The sequence below is a fragment of the Sciurus carolinensis genome, chromosome 19, assembly GCF_902686445.1.
Source record: "Sciurus carolinensis chromosome 19, mSciCar1.2, whole genome shotgun sequence".
Taxonomy (NCBI): Eukaryota; Metazoa; Chordata; class Mammalia; order Rodentia; family Sciuridae; genus Sciurus; species Sciurus carolinensis.
In genome coordinates this window covers 2,938,221-2,960,760 of record NC_062231.1, presented here as the reverse complement: position 1 = coordinate 2,960,760, position 22,540 = coordinate 2,938,221, and the positions used below count along the sequence as shown (strand labels likewise).

Genomic DNA, 22,540 nt, shown 5'->3' with positions numbered 1-22,540 from the left:
TCCACAGCTGACCCTCCCCGTGTTCACAAACGAGGCCGGTGCCTCGCCGTTCCTGCTGGACTCTAGCACGGCCGCCTCGTGGATGCAGGGCTTCGTAGGTTGGCGTCCGCCCCTGGGTGCCACCTCAGGTCCCAGGGTGCAGGCGGCAGAGCGCACGGGCAGGCCTGGCGCTGTCCCGCCGCTGCACCCGCTGGAGGCAGGACTCCCGCCTAGACTAGGCGACACCGTCGCTCTCAGAGGTCTGAGTAAGAAATGGGGGAGCCGTTCTGAGCCAGAAGGGACCCAAGAGCCAGAACGCGGCACCTTGGGCGGCAACGAGCGTCTCGCCACTGGATGGGGGAGGGGCAGAGCCCCGAGCGGCACCCCGACTGCAAGGAGAGGGAGCGCGCGGGCCGCGGAGCCCTGCGTCGTGAAGAGAAGGCGGGAGTCCGCAGGGCGCCCCAGCAGCTGCCCGCCTCGGCGAGCTTCATGAGGTCCTCAGTGCCTTGCTGTCACCAGCCGGGCTCCTGCGATGACCTCCTGGCTGCCCGTTCTGAGCGCAGCCCGTGTCTGGGAGCTCCCAGGGTAGGAGGCGAAGAGCCGCAGGGACTTCCCCAAGGCGTGTCCCCGGCTGTCCCCGGGGCTCCGGCAGCAGCCTCGGCTTCCTTTCTGCGCCTCCTCCCCACAGTCCAGTGACAGGCCAGCTCCCCCGCGGGTCCTGGGCGCTTCGGCCACCCCTGGCCAGGCCCTCGCCGTGAGGGTCCCTCTGCCAGGAGGGCGGTCCCTTCTCTCCCAGTTTCTTTGTCTTCTTTCTTCTCCTTCCTTCCCTTTTTCCTCTGCCCTGAAGTCTCGGCACAGCTGAGCTCACTCCTCAGAGGCGACCTCTTGCTCCTGCAGAATGCCAGTGTGTCCCCAACGCCCCAGCTGACCGTCTGCCCCGCGGGGGTCCTTCACGGTCCTCGACAGTCTGTGTCCAGTCTGTCCCCACAGGGCCCACAGACCTCCAGTGGGGCTGCACCCCTTCTGGTGAGGCGCGTGGGGGCGCAGCCCTCAGGTGGGTCCTGTGGGAGGGAGCAGCCTGCTCTGAGGGTGCCACACAGACCGGGAAAGTCTTCACCCGTGAGGCGCCTCCCTCTGTCACCCTGCTGGCAGCGGAACCTCTAGGATCACAAAGCGCAGAAGCCTGGGGTGAGGCCTGGGGGGCCCCAACGCCCGGCACCTGAGGGAGCGCTTCTGTCCCCGGCTGAGCGGCCGCCTCGGGTCCCAGGGCACGCTGCCCTTCCTCACCGACAGAGTCCCCAGCCTCTGCTTCCACCACTTGTGGGCTGTCCGTGAGGTTTCTTTACTTTTCTGTTCCATGGCAGAGAATCGTTGGAATTCACAGTCTGAAGACCCTGCGTGATTTTGAGTTAGATCACTAGCAAGTAGCAGAACTGGAATTAAAACTCAAGTGCTTGATTTTTTTTTTTTTCTCTGTGCTACACCTTTCGTTTTCAAACTGTTGAGCTCATCATTTAGCCAAAGATTTCATGCAAATGTAAAACCTAAAGGGGAGCCAGGCTTGGAGGTGCACGCCTGTAATCCCAGCCACTGGGGAGGCTGAGGCAGGAGGATCACAAGTTAGAGGCCAGCCTCAGCAAAAGTGAGGTTCTAAGCAGCTCAGTGAGACCCTGTCTCTAAAAAGATATAAAAATGGCTGGGGATGTGGCTCAGGGGTTGAGTGCCCCTGGGTTCAATCCCTGGTTTCAAAAAAAAAAAAAAAAAAAAACTAAATGGGAAATACTGGGGAACAATACTGGCCAAATATATTGTTAGAGCGTGTGCACGTACCCATAGGTATCAGTGAATCCCACCCTGACTTACAGTTAAAATGTGACAATTTTTTAAATGAGGGGAAAAAGCTTAACTAACCAGCAGTACCAAAATATGGCTGGCTGCCCGGAGTGTGTCAGTGGTACTCGTGGCTGGACAGCCCTGCCTCCTGCACCCTGCCAGGGGAGTGATTATGGGGTAGATTTCCTTGTCAATCCTGTTTGTTCCAAGCACGCCTTTGAATTCCCTTCCTGTCTACCTCGCGTGGCTTCTGTCCATCTAGGTTAAATGCCCTTCCGTACTTCGCAGCCTTTTAGAGTTCCCGGCCTTTGATTCTACTTTAATGCCCTCTCCTGTGGTCAGTGCCAGTGGCAGCCTAGCCCACAGATCCTGGGTCTGGATAGGCTGAAATTGGCCTTCCATGTACCTTAGTATATTTTTTAAAAAATTTTTTGGCAGGGGGCAGGTACCAGGGATTGAACCCAGGGGTGCTTAACCCCTGAGCCACACCCCCAGCCCTTTTTATATTTTATTTACAGACAGGGTCTCGCTGAGTTGCTCAGGGCCTGGCTAAGTGGCTGAGGCTGGCCTCCAACTTTTGATCCTCCTGCCTCAGCCTCCCAAGCCACTTAAAATTGCTTTTCACACACTTCAAACGGGACTTGGGTTTTTTTTTTTCTTAACTGGTTATCAGACGCTTCTTCCAAGAACTTGCTCTTGAATGATCCCACTCCTCTGAATTCACTCTTTCAGATCCCTGTCTATACCCTCAAATAAATCCTCCCTTCAGATTCTTAGACCATCTCCCACAGGGCCAGTGCCAGGGGACAGCCCCCAGCAGCTGCCCTTACGCTCTCCGTAGCCCCACCTGTTCCAGAGCACTCCGCTTGGTCTCAGGAGCCGTAGTTTGCCCTCAGTGTGTGCCCTCTGCAGAAAGCCTGGGGCTGCGGCCCACACCTGTGTGTCCTCAGGTCACGCTTCCCCAGCCCTCTGCAGCCTGGGGAGCCCCAGCACACTGCTGAGGTCCACACGGGGGCCGTCCTCACCCACCACATGCAGGGAGAAGGAACTGTGGGTGAAACCCAGCTCTCACCCCGAGATCGAATGGCTAAGGCTTAGTATTCAGTGTGAATCAATTTTTTAAAAACCCTGTGCGGTTGTCACTCATTAACACCGCTTTACGTTTACCTGTCGCCTTAGTTCATGGCCGCCTGTGTGCGCATGTGTGCCCAAGGCTCCCACCTTTCCTTCCCTGGTGAGGAGCGAGGAGCACATCCCCCCGCATGCCAGCCACCTACTCCCAAGTGGCTGAAATATCAGGAGGGTCCCCCAACCCCAGAGACGCCGACGGGGCGCGGATCTCTGGCCCCCGCCGTGGCGCCAACAGAGAGCGACACGCAGGGTCTTCTCTCTGGTCCTCTCCACAGAGACAGGCACCTCTGGGAGGGTGTCACCTAAAGCCACTGCCACTCTGGTTAGCATCTCACGCCTCAGCGGGTTTCCATGGCGTAGGACGTGGACCGCGCTTCCCAGGAGTGAGGGGCCTGGAGGAGGGGGGGCAGGGCAGGGCTGGGACGTGACATGAGCAGCCACTCCTGCAGGTTGAGGGCGGAGGCCGGGGACAGGAGGCACACCTGGGAGACAGTGGTGGTCCCCCTGGAGCCAGAGGCGATGGGCAGGGGCAGGCCTGTTGGAGCGAGAACGAGCTGAGAAGGCTTTGGTGCCCAGGTTTGGACGAGCAGGAGCAAGAAAAAGAAGAGTCATCACAGGGCCCGAGCCGCCCCGGCCTCAGCCCCGGAGGCAGCACCTGAGCTGGGCGCAGTGCACTGTGGGACAGGCCTCTGAGAAGCGGGTCTTGGTGCAGAGCGCAGGGACGGGAGGGGTGGGCTTGCTGCGCAGAGGAACTCTCCAGGGGGCGTTGCTGGGTGCCAGAGCATGAATAGGAGTTTTGCAGGCGGCCAGGGAAATACTGGCAGAGGAAGCAATGTCTACAACTCAAGCAGCCCCAGCGTCGAGTGAAGGGAAGGTCATTAGCAGAGAGCCCCATCTCAAAGGGAGGGTCTTGGATGCCACTCTCCTGCATTGGGGAGTTTTTAAAAAGGTTTCGGCTGAGAGCTGTATGTAAGGAACCTCTGAAATTGGAGGGGAAGAGAGACTGGAGACAGAGGAACCAGAACAGCGTATGTAAAAGGTCTGTCATTGTAATCATCCACTCATAAGATAATAAAGACAGGATGAGTGGCGCTCACCTGTCATCCCAGGAGCTCGGGAGGCTGAGGCAGGAGGATCGCAAGTTGGAGGCCAGCCTCAGCAACTTGGTGAGGCCCTAAGCAACTCAGAGAGACCCTGTCTCTAAATAAAATAGAAAAAGGGCTGGAAATGTGGCTCAGGGGTTAGCACCCCTGGTTCAGTCCCTGGTACAAACAAACGGATGAGAACAGGGATGGTAGAGAGAAAGGGAAGGATTCGAAAGACAGAGTTATGTGCATTTGGTTGCCAGTTTGATATGGGGCACCCACGGGGCAGGAAGCAGTGGTAGCTGACAGGTGACAGTCCGGGCCCTGGGTGGGTAGTGACGTTCACCCACGCAGGAAGTGCAGGAGGCAGAAACATAATGAGGACCAGGAGATGGGAGTTCCTAAGGCGGAGACTTCTGGAGGGAGAGCCTCTGACATAGGGACAGAAGAAATGGGAACAGGGCACAGTCCGTGCCGCAGAGTTGTGACAAGGGCCACGGGGGTTTCCGTGCTTAGTTGAGACTTGCAGAGTGACAGCTGCAGGTGAGAGATCAGTTCCTGGGCTCTGGCCGTTGTCTCCTCAACACGTCAGACTTCACCCCTGGCAGAGGCCATGTCTGTCACCCTCCCCGTCAGTGACCGGCTCCCTCTCACCTGGGTCACTGCAGAAGCCCCCAGCTGGCCACACTGCCTCTGCTCTGCCCTCTGAGCAGCCAGCGATCCCTCCAGAATGGAAACGGGATGGTGCCACCCCCGTCACACCCCATAGCTTCCTCCTGTCCTGCCATCCCCAGAATAGGCTCTGCGTGGTGGCGACCCCTCTGCAAGTCTCTTCCTTCTGTCCTTGAGTCTTCCAGCCACTCTTACCCTGCTCTTCCTGGAACTTGCTGAGTATACGCCCGCCTCCCTCATCTGTCCCTCACCGCGTTCGAATTTCTGCCTGGTGTCACCCCAGCAGAGAGAGGGGCCTTCCCTCGTTTCCTATTTAAAAGAATACCCCTGTGGTGCTCCTTATGCCCTGCATCTCCTTTGGGTTATCTTCCTTCCTTCCTTCCTTCCTTTCTTTCTTACTCTCTTTCTCTTTCTCCTTCCTTCCTTCCTTCCCTCCCTTCCTCCCTCCCTCCCTTCCTCCCTTCCTTCTTCCCTTCCTTCTTTCCTTCCTTCCTTCCACCAGGAATTGAACCCAGGGTCACTTAACCCCTGAGCCACATCCCCAGCCCTTCTCTGTATTTTACTTAGAGACAGGGTCTCGCTGAGTTCCTTAGGGCCTCGCTAAGTTGCTGAGGCTGGCCTCCAACTTGCCATCCTCCTGCCTCAGCCTCCGGAGCTGCTGGGATGATAGGCGTGCCCACCGCACCTGGCTGCTCTGGGGTTTAAATGGCACTGAGGACATGGAAACCCACTCACTTCCTGTTCCATAGGCAGACTGGTAGCTCTGTGAAGGCAAGGACTTGACCTCTTCTGTCTACTGCTCTGCTCGCTGATAACAGAACGGGCTTGGTAAATAATAGCCACTCAGTAAATATTGGTCCTGTGAATGACAGAGACAGTGAACTCCGGGGTGCTGGGCGAGACTTTCATTGTGCTCATGTCCATTAATCTCTGCATTCCCTTTTAAGAATTCTTCATGTGTCCTCCTTAGCTGTCCGTGACAGCAGCGTGCACTCTGACCTGTCACACACACATGGAGTGTGACTCCCATCCTTGTGGTGGGACCCGACGTGAAGTTTCCCAGGTCGCGTGTCCAGATGTGGACAGGAAAGTGCTGTCCCGTCTTTCCCGTGCCCTCCCCCGCCCTCCGCCCCATGCGCCTCTTGCCGCCCCCACCGTGGCCTGCGCAGCACGCTTTCGATGGGCGTCGCCATCTGGGATCCCAGCACGGGGCTCAGGCACCCAGATGGAGGTGGGCTCTCTTCTGAGGGTGAAGACGCAGCGAGTGCTTGGTCCTGGGGGAGGACGCGGGGGTGTGCGTGCCCAGCAGCAGCCTCACGTCGGACCTCGTCATCTGCTGGCGTTAGGGATCCAGGGCTGCGGTGACGGGTTAGGTGGGGACAGCCGACATGGCGGCCTTCTCAAGCCGGGAGTCCGAGCTCGCCCGCGGCAGATCTCCAGACTGCTGCCAGGAAGGCAGAGGAGGCGGCTGCCCGAGTCCACGCTCTGGAACGTGACGTGAGGGTTGAGCCAGGGCCCTGGGGGAGGCCCAGGGTCTGAGTAGTGCCTGGAGGAGGACCGGACGTGGAGGCGGCCCCGACAGAAAGAAGCGAAGTTCAGAAGAGCCGGACGGCAGACCAGCGAGGGCCGCAGGCCGAGTCTCAGCACAGGCCAGGGCTGAAGGCGAGAAGCAAGAAGGGCGGGCGGGAGCGGTCTGTGGCGTGCCGGGCGGGTCAGCGTCTCAGTTAGGCTGTCCTAGGGCTCGGGGAGGCTCTGGGGTCCGTCCTGTCTGCACACCCTCCTTTGAGCTCAGTGAAGAGCGAGTCAGGAGAAAAGGACCTCTCTCCCCAGGTGACAAAAGTAGGGCACAGCCAGCCGCTCCTCAGGTGTGCCAGAGCCAGCTGAGCAGCCTCTTAACAGAATCAAGATCTCGCTCACCCGTTGGCCGGCTAGCTGACTCCTGTTCTGGACTTTTCTGCACACACACACACACACACCGATCATTTGGACCTTTTTAACAAGACCTATGTTCATTTTCCACTGACGTTTGACTCTTTTCACATGAGAGACTTTCCAAATCCTGAATATGCAAATTACCTTTACTTCCCTGAAAATCCCGCATTCCTGTGAGCTTCGAGGAGCTCTGGATAATGAGGCTGGTAAGTTCCAGAGCTCCCCAGATGACCAGCGTTTGGCCGCGCTGACGGCACCTTGGCGTGGAGCTCGCCCGTCTTCAATCTGTTCCTCTTAGATGGCTGGGATTTCAACCTTGGTCCTTGTCCAGGCTGCGCTGATTTTGCTGGGACTCTCTCCCGAGCCCTGGGCAGCGAAGATTCTGGGCCTCGCTGGTTTTCCGCGGGGCGATTGGACGCACGTCAGCGCTGTGTTCCGGTTGCGTGGCTTTTGATTTGATGGTTTTCTTCCTGGGGGACACGTGGGCACAGAGGAAAGGCGTGGCCCCGCGTGAGAGTCGCACAGAGCCGTCGTCAGATCCTGCTCTTGTGGCGCCAGGTTGCCGCACGCTGGCTGAGCCTCGATTTCCTCCCCGGCCAAAGTGGCGACGGCTCCTGCCTTCGAGGATTTCTTTGAGCGTCCAGGAATCTGCCTGTTGAAAAGTCCCCACCACAGTACCTGGTGGAGGAAGGCCACTGTGCCTTGGGAGCGAGTGTGTCCCTGTTGGATCTGAGTTTTGGGGACATTGGGTCAGTCACAGACCCAGAGCACAGTGACTGTTGGCGCCTACGTTCTCCCACAAGCATTTGGTCAGATGCTCCTGCTTTTGGATAAAAATTCCAAATTCCCGATTCTCGCTTAGTCCCTCTGACTCCCTGGCCACAGCCTGTGTCCCTTGCCACCTCCTCATCAGCCCGCCAGCTCCCTTGGTGGAGGAGCTCAGTAGCCTTCCTGGATTCAACTCACGGCTGTGTCCTGATCCTCCTGGGGTCTCCTCTAGTGCTCTGACCTCTGCGTCCATTTACGCAGCAGCGTTCTGTTGAAGACCTGCTGTGTCCCAGGCGCCGTGACAGACTCCAGGACAGGCTGGAGTCCCACCTCTGGAGTCCCACCCCAGGGAGACGCCCTTCGCTCTGGGTCCTCTCAGCTCACTCGTCCGGATACGCAGCCTGTCTCGTTGGCGCACGTGCGTTTGTGCAGGGGCTGCTTGTCAGGTTCTTAAAACATGTGTCGGGCGCTGACTCCACGCCAGGCCCTGTTCTGAGCATTTTATCTGCGTGCTCTCTCTCGGGCCACCATCTTTTATGAAGGATGCCCTGTCACCCTTCTCTGTTGCACAGAGAACAAGCTGAGGAGACAGCTGTCCTAACCTTTGCCCGTAGCGCACCCTGGGAGGAGGTGCCTGACCCCAGACAACGTGTGGCCGCTGCCCTGGGCTACCTCTCCATTGTTCTTAGGACGCACCTTGAACCTTGATTGTCTTTCCAGTTAGACATAAATCCCTGGAGTGCTTTGGTCCCCCTTAGACTTTCTCTTTTCTTTTCTTTTTTTTTTTTTTTTTGTACCAGGGATTGAACCCAGAGGTGCTTCTCCACTGAGTCACGTCCCCAGCCCTTTTTATGTTTTATTTAGGGAGAGGGTCTCTCTGAATTGCTTAGGGCCTTGCTAAGTTGCTGAGGCTGGCCTCCAACTTGCGAACCTCCTGCCTCAGCCTCCCGAGCCACTGGGATGACAGGCGGGCACCACCGTGCCCATCTTCCCCTTAGACTCCATCTCCCCTATCCCCTCAGGCAGACTAGGCACACAGGAAATCATGAACACAGCTCTTGGCTTAGGTGTGTGTCTCTCAGGGCTCAAGCCCCAAAGCCGCCCTCCTCGAGGCCCACAGGCGGAGCCCAGGCCTTGGACCCACAGTGGCGCGGTCACGCCCTGACTCACGGGCCTCACTCTGCCCTGCACCGGCCAGCTCGCTGCCCCCGCCCCTGCTCCGCAGCCAGCCCCGACCGCGCCCAGGACAGCAGGCCCGTCTCCTCTTCCCGCCACGTCTCCCCGTCCTCCCTTCCCAGCCTTCTCGCCCTCACACTCTCTTTTGATCTTGCAAATCCAGGCCCTTGGAGAAATCAGACAGTATGAAATATGAAAACTGCTTGGAAAGTAATTGAAGAAACACTGTGACTTTTGAAACCCACAGAGATAACACTCACACCTTCTTACGTTATTTAATTTTTAATGGCAGATTTAATTAATGGAGATCAGGTCTTCTGCTTTCAGATGTGCACGCGGAGCAGCTGCGGAAGCGGGAGGAGGGGAGGGCGCTGTCTGTAGGGCAGAGGAGAAGACTTTCCAAAATCAGGAAGTGGAAGAGTCTGAGGGGAAATAAAAGCACCCGAAAATAGTGACTCGTGATCACTGGGCCCTGATGAATACGGGGGTTCACTGTGGTGCCAGCAGCTCGTGGGGTGCCAGGGGTCCTTTCCAGGACAGGGGTCTCGCTCCAGGGGGCATTGGGCTGCTGGCTGCGGATGACCCAGCTGGGGAGAGGTGGGCTCCATCACCGGGCCGCTCAGCGTGGAGCGCTTGCCTCGCCTGCCCAGAGCCCGGGTCCCATCCGCAGCCCTGGGGAGAAGAAATAGACAAACAGAACACAAAGCTACCTGCTCCTGCCCCGCTCAGAAAGGGAAGGCCTCTAGCTGGGGCGGGAGGCGCACGCCGGTCATCCCAGCGACTCCGGAGGCCGAGGCAGGAGGATCGCAAGCTCAGTGCCAATCTGCCTTATCTCAATTAAAAAAAAAGAAAGAAAGACGTGCAGCTCAATGGTGAAGTACCCCCGGGTTCAATTCTCAGCACCAAAAAAGTTAAGAGTAAAGCCTTTGCTCACCCCCCCTGGCCCACAGGGAGAAGGCCGGGCTTTTGGGCCTGCAGTTGAGGCCCTCTGTGTCCCGCTGCGTCTCTATGCAGCCCCGTCCCTGCTCTTGCTCCTGTGCTGCCACAGCAGAGCCCCTGTGTCTCTCCCCTGTCAGGCAGCCATGTGGGGCCCCCCAAGCCCCTTGTGCTGCCGTCTCTGTTCATAAGGCCTCCTGTTTGGGATTCATGTCTGCTTATGCCTTTTTTTCTTTATCGTGGTGCTGGGGACTGAACCCAGGGCCTTGTACATGTGAGGCAAGCACTTTACCAACTGAGCTACAGCCCCAGCCCTGCTTATCCTTTAAAATGTCTTAAAACTGAAGCTAGGCACAGTGGTACACACCTGTCATCCCAGGGGCTCGGGAGGCTGAGGCAGGAGGATGGCAAGTTGGAGGCCAGCCTCAGCCACTTAGCAAGGCCCAAGCAACTCAGTGAGACCCTGTCTCTAAATAAAATATAAAATGGGCTGGCGGTGTGGCTTGGTGGTTAAGTGTTCTTGAGTTCAATCCCTGGTACAAAAAAAATAATAATAATAATACACCCTTCAACCCAAGGCTTTGACTTCTAGAATGTTCCCTATCAATGTTCTCACTTGCGCACAAACTTCCAGATGCCAGGATGTTCCTTTCAGCGCCGTTTGTGACAGCAAAAGACCAGGAATGGCCTGGGTACGTGGTGAGGGGCCGCCTGGGTCACATTGCAGGGTGTTGCTTTGTGGGTTGTGTTTGTGTGTCCGTGGGGCTGGGGAGGGGACGCAGGCCCTGGAGCAGGCTGGGCAAGTGCTCTGCCTCGGAGCCGCACCCCGGCCAGAGAGGTTGACCCAGAGGAAGGAACAGACGCGGCCTGGGGCACATTGGTCTGCCGCCACGCGCTCACCAGGGCACAGAGGTCTTGCCGTGGGGCCCGTAGAGGAAGGGGAGGGGGCTGGGGTCCAGGCTGACCACGAAGAACTGACCACGTCCATCACCCTGTGCCCTCTCCGTTTTTGTGCTTTAAACCACACGTACGACCCTCTCAGAAACACTGTTTAATGTCGAAAAACTGCCATGCTTCTGGCGTCGGCTGCCAACGAGACCGGCCCTCGGTCTGCCAGGCCACCTTCCAAGTGCCCACACGGCCCCTGAGTCGACTGCCCAGTGTCCCCTTATGTGGTGGCATTGTGTGGTGTGACTGCCCCCCCAGGCCGGGGAGCAGGCCGCGTTCGTGTTGGGGTCCCGGCACTGAGCAGTTCCCAGGATGAACCCTGTTGGTGGCCAGGCCCGGAAGCCCTTCCGTGGGGGTGACACATGGAGTCTGCTCATCCCGCGGAGGGAGGCGAGGTCCACGCCCGCTGTCCAGGGGCCGGTGGACGAGAGGGTCCGTGAACACAGGAAGCCAGCACGGTGCTCCCCAGCCGTGGGCCGGAGCGCTTCCTGTGCGCAGGCGGCAGTGTGACGGCGGCCTGCTCGGCAGATCAGGGAGGGCGGGTGTGTGGGGACAGGAGGGGAATTTCACTGAGTCATGCTGAGGAAGCGTGGAGGAAGCTGCTGTGGGGCGATCGCCACCACTTCTTGGCCTGTGGGTTCTTCCGATGACAAATCTAGCTGACCACAGGTTCACTCCGCGTTTGCAGTTGGCCACTTGCCAGATTCGCTGGGCCAGGCTGTCCCTGCTAGTACAGAGTCCAGAGCAAGGACTCGGGGACCTCCTGTGAGCCCGCAGCAGGCCAGGCCCCGTCCAGACCACCGGTCTTCCCCTCCAGAGGGACATCAGCAGGTGCCGGGGCCTGGAAGACGGTGTCCCGACACCAGAGAGCCCCGTGGACACAGCTACAGGAAGTGAGATGTCTGAGCCAAAGAGAAGGCCTGGGCGAGTTTGCCTGTGGGAAAGGAAACCGGCCCGGATCCGCGGGAGAAACTGAGGACCAGCCACGTTTCAGTGTCAGAAAGTTCAGGGCCCCATAACGTAGGGGCTGTGCTGGATCGAGTGGGTGCCGAGCACCAGTCTGCCTCTGAGCGTGCGAGGTAGCGGACACCTGTCTTGCAGTTAAGCAAACACCACTCAAAAGATTTATACCACAGCCAGCGAGTGCCTGAGTGAAAGTTGAAACGCAGGTCTGTGGCCAGGCACGGTGGCGCACACCTGTCATCCCAGCAGCTTGGGAGGCTGAGGGAGGAGGATCGCAAGTTGGAGGCTGGCCTCAGCCAAAGCCTAAGAAACTCAATGAGATCCTGAACCTAAATAAACTATAAAAAGGGCTGGGGATGTGGCTCAGTGGTCGAGGGCCCCGGGTTCAATTCCCAGTACCCCCTCCCCCAAAAAAGTGGGTCTCTGGGGGAAGAGCCCAGCATGGGAAGGCGGGGAGGCCCTGCTGTGCCTCTGCTGGCATGTTCATGTTGATCGAAGCAACATTACGGTCTCTTGGTCTGAACACGAGGGATCCAGAGCGGCCCAGGAGCCTGGCACAGGGCCTCCTGGACCCCACACAGACCTGCAGTCCCCAGGCTGTGTGGCGGGAGGAGAGCCCGTATCTGTTTCATGGCTCTTGTCCGTGGGGAGCGTTTCCCAGCTGGCGTTCCTGGTGACTGCTGAAAGGGCATGGCTTCCCGCCCTGCCTGGAGAGAGGAGGCTGCGCAGAGCCAGAGGCCCCCCAGTGGCCTCCCTGGTTGTCCCAGCCCAGCCTGCAGCAGAACTGCACTGGTCACGTGCCCCAGGGTCTGTCGGTCAGGGGCTCCTCCTTCACGCCCGGGCAGCCCTCCTGGAGGCTGTGCTGCAGCAGGGACATCCCCAGAGGCTGGACATCCAGCCAGACCTGCCCTCCGTGCCCAGGGGCCAGGGCGAGGCCCTCCACCCACCCCTGTGGCGCCCAGGCCCACGCCTCCCTGCGCGGCCGATTCCGCAGACTTGCCTCTTGCTCTCCGAGGACCGGCCTGTCGCCGCGGGGCCAGCCAAGCTAGGCCAAGTGCACGGCGGGCGGAGGGAGCCGGCTCCAGCCCAGGCTGTGTGGGGCAGCTCCGCCCCGGGGCTTCCCGGTCCCTGCTTGCCACGTGAGCTTGTTCCGGGGACTGACGGATGGGCCCGAGGTTCTGTTTGCCCATCTGTGAGACAGGGCTCATCCATCCCGTGTGAGGCTCTGAGAAATGACTGAGGTCTGGCCTCAGACTGACCCCGTGTGGCATCTGCCGTCTTCATCACCCGCCCCGGGGAGAGGTGACCGCTGCGGCACTCCCTGCCCCCTACCCAGGGCCCGCCTGGCCTGGCCCTGCTGCAGGTTCCTTTCATTCTGGAATCTGCTTCCTGCAGGAGTCGGCCTGCGACTTGGCCTCTCTGTGCCGCCTGGTATCTGCCCGTGTGTGGCCCTCGCGGTGCTCCCACCTGGAGCGTGGTAGCAGGTGGCTGGCAGGTGCGTGAGTGACCCATCCCCTCTGGGAATGCGTGAAGCTGCTGGAGTGTCACAGGGACAGGAGCGACTTGCCTTTGAGGGCCAGAGAAGCCAAGTCACTTTCCCAGATTCACGGTGCAGCTCCAGGATGGAAACCCATCCTGCTTGCTTCCCAAACCTGGGCTCTCTCGCTGCCAGCCTGACCCTGCGGGTGTACAGCAGTGGGCGATCTTAAGAGTCATGAAGCGCGTGCCTTCAGGACCTCCCACAGGGCCCTGGACCCCGGGTTGCGATAGGCAGGCAATGGAGGTGTCCCAGAGGGACAATCTAGACCCCGGGTTATGCCCCCAGTGCTGCCCCTTGCTCTGCGATTTTGGGCACATCTCTGCACCTCCCTGGATAGCAAAGTGCACCTCTAAAATAGAGACGGGACCAGATGGGGACTCAGCACATTCTTTCTTCAAAGATAGTGAATATACCAGCTTTGGTGGCGCATGCCTGTCATCCCAGCGGCTCAGGAGGCTGAGGCAGGAGGATAGCAAGGTGGAGGCCAGCCTCAATTACTTAGCAAGGCCCTAAGCAAACTCAGCAAGACGCCATCTCTAAATAAAATATAAAAAAGGGCTGGGGATGTGGCTCAGTGGTCGAGTGCCCCTGGTTTCAATCCCCAGTACCAAAAAATAGACAAAAAGATGGTGAGCACTTTAGGTTTTGTGGGCCATACAGCCTCTGCCGTAGCTACACTGCTCTGCCACAAAGCAGCTGTAGACAATCCATGAACAAACGAGTGTGGCCGTGCGCCAGCAGAACCTTATTTACAAGAACAGGTGGCGGGCAGGTTCTCCCGTGGGTTGGGGCTGGCCTCCCCCGACCAGAGGACCTCGCGCTGGCGCTGCAGCCTCTGCTGTTCCAGGGTTCCCTAGCAGCGGTCGGCGTGTGGAGGGAGCTGGGACCCAAGCTGTGGATTAATCACCATTCTGCTTTGATGCTGGTCAAGAAATTAGCATCTGTCGATTTCTAACGTGGTTGCATCCCACGGGGGAGCCGGAGGGGGATTCCGGTCTCCGGTAACCGGTCTGTCTTCTCTTTGCAGAACGCCGAGATGTACAAGCTGGCGTCGCAGCAGTTCCACGAGGCCGCGACGAAGGCAGAGAGCGCCATAAAGTAAGAGCCTGCTTCTTATTCTTTGCAAACTTGGCCTGCGTTCCCTCATGTGGCTTGCAGCCTGCCGCCACCTGCCTGATTTCAGATTTCCCGAGTAACACAGACGACCATCTGTTCCGCGCACTCTCACCTGGATGCGAGGCAGCCATTGGTCATCCGTAATCGGCCAGATTAGCCCTCCGTTCTTCCCAGCTCCTTGGCAAAGGAGAGCGGGGCTGCAGGCTCACAGAGCTGCTTCCAGACCCCGAGTCTGACAAGCAGGAACTGTGTTCACCGACTCGCTGGGTCAGGCAGGGCCGCTGCCAGCCCCTCCCGCCCTCCGGTGGGTGGAGGAGGCCCCGGTTTTCATGGCGCTCTGGAAGGTCGCCTCCTCTGCTCCTGCTGCCTGTAACGCGCCTCTCGCTTGCTGACCCTCAGGGCAGGGCACACTCTACTCCCAGGGGACCTGAGGCTCCCACCAAGCCCTCTCGTCCCGACAGTGAGCAGAGTTTCATCAGGACAGAAGGGTCGGATCTGGCTCACACCACGAGAAGACAGCATGAGAGAGGCTGGGATGACTCCGTGAGAAAGCACTTGGGCAAATGCCGCAGAGAGCCAGCTGCGGTGGCCCGCGCCTGTCATCCCAGCAGCTGGGGAGGCTGAGGCAGGAGGATCTCAAGTTGGAGGCCAGCCTCAGCCACTTAGCGAGGCCCTAAGCAACTCAGCGAGACCCTGTCTCTAAATAAAATATAAAAGGGCTGGGAAGGTGGCTCAGTGGTTAGCACCCCTGGGGTCAATCCCAGGTACCAAAAAAATGAGAGAGGCCCGTGGGGACAGTGACGTCATCAGAACAGACCCCAGGGTGCAGAAGAGGGCAGGGAAGAGTGCCAGGAGCTACTCCTGAGCAGCACATACTTGAGGATCCTGGAAGTGAGGTGGGCTTCCGGACGGGTCTGAGGAGGTCACGGTCGCCTTGGACCTGCGTGTCCTAGGGCAGCAGTGGGAGGCCGTCTCCAGGGGTGCAGGGCCTGCAGGCAGACACCCTGCAGGCCAAGGGCCCCGCTCCCCGTCAGGCTGAGCCCAGGCTGTGACGCCGCAGGTGAGTGGGGGAGGGGGAGCAGCACATCAGAGCCGAGGCCGCAGTGGCAGGCGGGCCAGGGGGACCCTGGGGCCCTCCCTCTCCGGGAGCGGAGGACAGGCTCAGGCAGCAGCCTTGCCATCGCCACCCTGGCACCCAGTGGCCTACCCTGGGGACTCGACGTCATCGTCACAGCTCTCCCAGGCAGGGTGGACATGGCGTGCTGTGCTCCTACCCAGAGCGGAGGGTGCACATTTGTTCACCACGTCCCATTTGCTGAGTGTGTCACCGAGTGGCAGGTGCCTGCCCGGCCCTCGGGTCCTGTCCTCTCGTTTGCATTGTACCAGGAAGAGCTGGGGCTGGACAGGCCGCACGCCTGCCCTGCGGGGTCATGGTTGCAGCTGCTGCCGCAGCCTGGGTCTTAAGTGTCCCCTGCAGGCCCGCGTGTCGAAGGCTTGCTTCCTGGCCCGAGGCACTTGGGCAGATGGCGGAGCCTTTGGGAGGCAGGACCCAGCAGGAGGAAGTCAAGTCAGTGGGGAACGCCCTCGAAGGGGGTCTGGGACGCTGTCCCCTCCTTCTGGTTCCTCGCTTCCCCACTGCCATGAAGCACACAGGCCTCCTCTGCCACAAGCTCCTATGATACACACAGGGCCAATCGGCCTCTGAAACCATGAACCCACATAAACCTTTCTGCTTTTTAAGTAGCTTTTCTCTGGTATTTTGTCACAGTGACAGCTAACATGGTTATGTGCTGGAGCTGGAGCTCTAGCGTAGCTCAGACTGCTGCAGAGCCACGTTCGCCTCTGTGTCACATCATTTTTGTCCCTTGAAGATCCTCTCTAAACATAAGATAGGCACGAGAGGAGCACAGGGAGCCTGCTGTAAGCGGCTCAGCCCTCCGCTTACAGGTTTGGTCTTCCTGGGGAGACCGCTTCACTTCTGTGGGCCACGATTTCTTCCTCTGTGGTGTGTGGACTGATGGCTGAATGACCGTCCACACAGGAAGCAGAGCTGGGGTGTCGCCAGTCGTTGAGTTAGCGTGACTGTTGGCCGTAGCCTGAGCCTTGGTGTCCCTCAGAAGCCTTGCCCCAGGGTGGTCATATTAGGAAGTAGGACTTCGGGGACGTGATGAGGTTACGAGGGTGGACCCTTCCTCAGTGGGATCCGTGTCCTTATGAAAGGGACCCCAGGGAGCGGGTCCCTGACCTTGGGCTTCCCAGTGACTTGACCTTGGGCTTCCCAGCCTCCGGAATGAGGAGTAAGAGCCTGCTGCTGATGACCTGTGGCTCTGTGACGGCAACCCCGCCACTAGCGCTGGCCGTTGTTGAAAGGCTCGGGCGGCGCTTGCTTGGTATAGGATAGAACAGATTCAGTAAATACGTCGAGTTTCCAAAATATTTTGTCTTTTCCCAAACAGTAAACAGGAAGCAGTGTAAAGTTAGAAACTGTTTTCCTTAAATACCAAGGGGAAAAAAATCTTTGGGAGAGTTCTTGGATTAGCAAATGATTGTAAATTGCATTGTAAATGTCATGAAATAAATGCCAACTGCTGGCAGCGGTAATATCGGGAGATTTCTTCCAAGACAGTGGAGCATCTTTTAGCAGCTTTGAGTCAACCGAATGGTTACTTAGCTGGTAAACCGTGTGTCCGCGTTTTCCCTCACTCGTTTAACACACATATATAGAGCACCTGCTGTTTGCCAAGCACCATGCTAGGCTCTGGGGATATCATAATGAATAAAACTGCTTCAGTCTCGCCAGCAAGAAACACAGAGCATTCAGGGAACCATCTTTTCAAATGAATTGCACGACAAGCAATTTCCCAAACAACTATTGATTACAGTAATGAGCACTGTGAAAGAGAGCGCGCGTTAACAAGTATGTGTCAATCCTAATGTTATGTATGACCATAAAGAACCAATTAAGGAAGTATACAGCAAACCAGGCACACATCTGTCATCCCAGTGACTCGGGAGACTGAGGCAGGAGGATCACAAGTTCAAGGCCAGCCTGGGCAATTTAGTAAGACCCTGTCTCAAAATAAAGCAAAGTACTATTTTAAAAAGGCTGGGAATGTAGCTCAGAGATCGAGCACTTGCTTAGTGCGCCCTGAGTTCAATCCCAGTTACTAGGGGGGAGAAAAAAGGTATGTTTGAGGACCCTCACCTAGACTTGGACTCCAGAGACGGCAACTCCTGCAAGATGAGAAGTTGACCAGAAGAAAGTGGGGGAAAGCATTTAATAAGTTTCAGTGTGCACAAAGCCCTGGGGCAGGTAGTTTACCTTATGCAAAGAGGTGGAATGGAGACTAATAAATGAGAAGAGAAAGAAAAAGATGAAATTCCAGGAAGTCAGTGGGAGCCCAACCATGCAGGACTTTGTAACCCTAGTAGGGATTTCAGAGTGCTGAAATGCAGTCATGAACTATATGATGTTTTGGTCAACAATGGACCATGGGCCACTTATGGTGATTCCACAAGATTGTAATGGAGCTGAAAAATTCCTATGGCCTAGTGACATCATAGCCATCATGACATCATTTGCAGCGAGGCTGGTACAGTCAAAACCTGAACTGCCAGTTATATAAAAGTATTGCCCATACAATTATGTGCTGTACGCACTTGATAATGGTGATAAATAACTATGTTACTGGCTTAGGTATTTAGTATAATAAATTTTTTTGTTGTTGTTTTTGGTACCAGGGATTTAACTCAGGGGCACTCAACCTCTGAGCCACATCCCCAGCCCTATTTCGTATTTTATGTAGAGACAGGGAGGGTCTCACTGAGTTGCTTCGGGCCTCGCTTTTGCTGAGGCTGGCCTCCAACCTGTGATCCTCCTGCCTCAGCCTCCAAGTCGCTGGGATCACAGGTGTGCACCAGCACAGCTTATTTTTATTGTTATTTGAGAATAGACTCATTCCACTCAGAGAAAAAAGCCTGCTATAAAACAGTCTGCCAGGTTAGTCCAGGCGTAGCACGTTGTGGTGACCACATCTCTTGACTGTATCAGGAGGCTCCGTGGGCGATCAACCTCTGCCATCTTGACCACCTGTGTTAAGTTCCTTCTGCAAAGTTCCCACGACACATCCCCAGCTAAGCCTTCCTCAGAACACAACCCCGTGGTTAAGCAGGGCACGACAGTGCCATTTCCAGATCTCTTTCTTTTCTAATCCTGTAACTTTCTCTAACAGTAGCCTAAGCAGCTGCATCGTACAAGTTTTGACATTATAATTTCATTATAATTCAATTGAGAAATGTTCTAATTTTCATTCTGACTTCTTTTGAAGAAGTGTATTGAGTAGTTTCCTAGACGCTTGGGAATTTTCTAGTTACCTTTTTTGTAATTGATTTTTAGTTTAATTTGCTGTGATCAGAGAACATGCTCTAAATCGCTGGAAACTTTTGGAAACTTGACTCGTGGCCTGTTTTGGTGGACCGTCCACGTGCGCTTACAAGGAACGTGTCCCTTTGTCACCAGGTGTAGCATCTGTCTTCACCAGTTAAGCTGTTCAGTCGTGTTCAGATTTTTCTGTCTTTACGATTTTTGAATTTACTGGTTCTACTTTCCATCCAACTAAACAACGTCTTTTAGTAGTTTAGTATAATTTTGCCAACAGTTCTGTTTTTAATTGTCTGGAAACATCTTTATTCACCCTCACTTTTGAAGACTTGAGTGATCATTTTTTTCAGGTCTTTAAAGATGTCATTACCCCCTGCTTGGATTCCTGTTTTTCTCTTGAGACATTAGTGTTGATAATTGCTGTTATTCCTTTGTGGTACTTACTCTTTTTTTGTTCTGTCTCCTTTTAAGATCTTCTGTGTCTTTGGTTTTCTAGCAGTTTCCTTAAGGCATGCCTACGTATAGATTGCCTTCCTTTTTTCCTTTCTGGGGTTCACGTCTTGGAGTTTGACTTCCTTTTGTCAATTCTAGAAATTTCTCAGCCATTATCTCTTCAAATAATATTCTCCCTGTTTTATCCTTCTTCCTCCCTGGGATTTAGTTCCAGGTATTCCTGTCTCATATGTCTCTTTCTCTCTTTTTCCGTTTTTGTTATTTTTTCTAACTCTCCATGCCCAAGGCTGCCCTTCTATTGATCTTTCACTCCCTGATCCTCTCTTTACTGTGTCAAGTTTGCCTTAAACCTATTTATTGAGTTCTGAATTTCAGTTTTTGCAGGTTTTTTTTTTTCCAATTATAGACCTTCCTTTGCTTTTCTTTCTTTTTTAAACTTCTCCAGTCTCTGGTGAAATTCTGCTTCTTGCCCTCTATGTTCTTGACCGTGTGAGCGACAGTTCTTTTAGAGTCACCCCGGGGTCTGTTTCTGTGGCTTTCTGTCCCCACGCCCCTTGGACCCATCTCCGTGTGCGCTGGAGGTTCTTGATTGAATGTCATACAGAGAAAGTGGAGAGGCTCTGGCGAGGCTGCCCGTCCCTGTTCCTCGGCGACTGTCTGGGTAACTGTGGGTCATCCGCTGCCATCAGTCGCTCAGCTGACCGTGGCTTGCTTACCGTTCCTAGGACACTAAGTCTGCTCTGCTCCCGAGGCGAGCCTTTTGGGGACTCCTCTTTCTTGGTGAGCACTGAACCACCATTTTTACATCCTCAGCCCCGAAGCCATTTAAAGATTCTGCGTCTCCTTTCCCTGGTCTTTTAGAGAACTTCCTAGCATCTTGCCCTGCGTGGCTCCAGGGTTTTGAAAGGAGAAAACCACCAGATCCTGAGTCCTCGAGTTCACAGCAGCCTAAGTTGCTCAGGCTTGGTGTCCCTCTGCCGCCCTGTGAGGCTGCCCCCCTGGCTTCTGGGACTTGAGATGACGCTGTTGCCGGATGCTCGGCTCCATTCCTGCACAAAACCTGGCAGAAGCTGGCGTGGGAAAGGGGGCTTGGTTCCCTTTCCTCTGTGACCTTGGCTTCCAGGTCCTAGTCCTTGGCCCTTAGATGCTGCAAACGTAATTTCTCTTTAAATTCCAAGTGAATGTCTGCCCACTTCCAGGGAAGAGCGTAGGTCCCCTCAAGCTTGGAAGCAGAGGTCCTTTTCTTGGGTCCCCAGACTTTTTACCAAGACCAGGGCCAAGCCCAGCATGTGTCAGGGTCTCCGAAGACTCCTGCCCTGGGGTCAGCAGAGAGTGCTTATTGTGGCTGAGCTGCCTGTCCCAACCTGGGGCCTCTTGTTCTGGAAGAATCGCCCGTTGAGACAGACATGAATATCCAAAGTGCGTCCGTCTGCGGCTCATGCCCCCTCCACCTCGGCAGCACAGCGGCCAAATCGTTCGGATTTTCTGAAGGAAGAGATTGGAACATCCTGCATTTATTGTGTCCCATCTATTTTTTATGACAACCTTCAGTCCTCTTCCCGTGGGATTCATTCAGAGCCTGTCTGGGCTTCTCATTGTCAGGAAACTTGTACAGTCTCCCTGGCCCCACAAAGAGCCAGCCCTCAAAGAGCTTAGAACAATGGAGTCGAAGGAAGAAGGTTATTAACTGTTTCCTGAAACTGACTCATTGGAGCACCAAGGACTTTGATCCAAAGATCTCTGATTAACGTGGACTCGGCCTCTTTTGGGAAGACAGGCTGCCTGCATGCTGGTGGCCGAGGTGTCGGGACCCACCTGAGAGACTAGGAACTAACTGCTGAGAGACACTTGCACCTGCCCGATCCGCGATCCGCATCCGTTTAGCAGGCTAGTGACTGACGGATGGCCCATTCCAACAGCAGGCGCCTATTTGAAGCCCAAATGAAATAGCATTCTAAACATTCTTTAATCCAGATAACATTCAGCTCAGTCTGGATTCAAAAGATGCTACTCTGTCTCACTTCCCTGTTTAGATAACCTCAGATAACCTTTGGAAAGACACGTTTCCATTCAAAACTACTGTGGTTTAAACTTAATGAGACCCTAAGTAGCTCAGCGAGATCCTGTCTCTAAATAAAATACAGAAAAGGGCTGGGGACGTGGCTCAGGGGTCAAGTGCCCCTGGGTTCAATCCCACATACCCAAATTAAAAAAAAAAAAAACCTACCGAGGTTTAAACTCACAGACCTGCTCTTTGAGAAGCTAACAGTTCAAACCCCACTTCATGCATTCATTTAACAAATCAGAATTCATTGAAGACATTTCTTGAAGAAGCAGTTGGTGAACATCAGCACTGTGCTGCTGGGTGTTTTGGGGATACCCTGTCTCCATCCATTTAAGAAGCTCACAGGGCAGATTCCAGTACCGTCCCTGCAGCGCAGATGTGAAAACCAAATTTGCTGACTTCAGAGACTCGGTGTCCTGGTCTGGAAAGTAGGGACAAGGGTGGAGCCTTCTTCAGTCAGGATCAAAGAGGCAATAATCCATGTGGGGAGTGGCGGCTGGGTGTGAGCACAGGTTTGGATGTGTCTGCAGCTCATTCTTCTGCCCTCCACCAAGATCCTTATCTCCCTCAGACACATCCAAAGCAAGGACTGAGCTTCTTGCAGATCAACTGAGCAACTGAGTTGCTCGGTGCTAGGAGCTGAGTGACTGAGTTGCTCAGTACTAGGAGCTGAGTGACTGAGTTGCTCAGTGCTAGGAGCTGAGTGAGTTGCTTGGTGCTAGGAGCTGAGCGACCGAGTTGCTCGGGTGCTGGGAGCTGAGTGACCGAGTTGCTCGGTGCTAGGAGCTGAGTGAGTTGCTCAGTGCTAGGAACTGAGTGACTGAGTTGCTCAGTGCTGGGAGCTGAGTGACTGAGTTGCTCAATGCTAGGAGCTGAGTGACTGAGTTGCTCAGTGCAGACATCACCAGTGGATCCCTGCAGACTTGCATGAACCTGGGGGTGGCCTCAGGACTCCTCCGCAGCCTGACCCCAGCCGTTGTCTGCCACACAGAGGTGGCATTCCCGGTGAAACCCCTGAGCCAGGTGAATTCTGACAATATTGGTTTCCATTCTGAGACTCTCTGCTTTTTAGTTCCTGATTTCAGAACAGAGAATCTGGGGAGTCCTATACCTCCGAATACCCTGGTTTCCTTCTAGAACACCCTCCATCTTTTCCTTCCAGGAAAATCCAACCTGAGCATCTTCTCTGCTTTCCGTTGGTCTTACCCAGAGGTCAGTCCAGTACCTCATTCATCTTCGCATCCGGGGACTGGGCCATGATGGATGGGCACCAAGTGGGCGTGGACTGGGGGGACAAGCAGATGCTGGTGCGGAGCTGGGGTGGGACTTGGAAACAGATCATGCCTGCTCGAGCTCTGCTGTGCGGGGCTCCCGCGGCATGCAGCAGGGCCTGTGTGGAAGGCATCCCCTGGCGATTTCGCCAAGTGTCTGAGCCTCAGTAAGTACTCAGTAGATGAGGGGCCTTCTGATGCAGAAGCGCGTATTGTAGTGAGAGGTTGAAGTAGCTCAAAGAGAGGGCACAGCCCTAGGTACATAGGAGCACTGGAGCCCAAAGGAAGCGG

General features: G+C 55.8%; 1 protein-coding gene across 1 annotated transcript in view; it reads left to right on the top strand.

The window, feature by feature from the left end:
• Window positions 1–22,540, top strand: part of Chchd6 (coiled-coil-helix-coiled-coil-helix domain containing 6) — a 223,435-nt gene that overhangs the window by 169,829 nt on the left and 31,066 nt on the right. Inside the window, exon 6 of the mRNA XM_047534479.1 lies at window positions 13,991–14,061. Within this exon, the coding sequence (XP_047390435.1) occupies window positions 13,991–14,061 (71 nt within the window). The remainder of the gene's footprint in view (window positions 1–13,990; window positions 14,062–22,540) is intronic.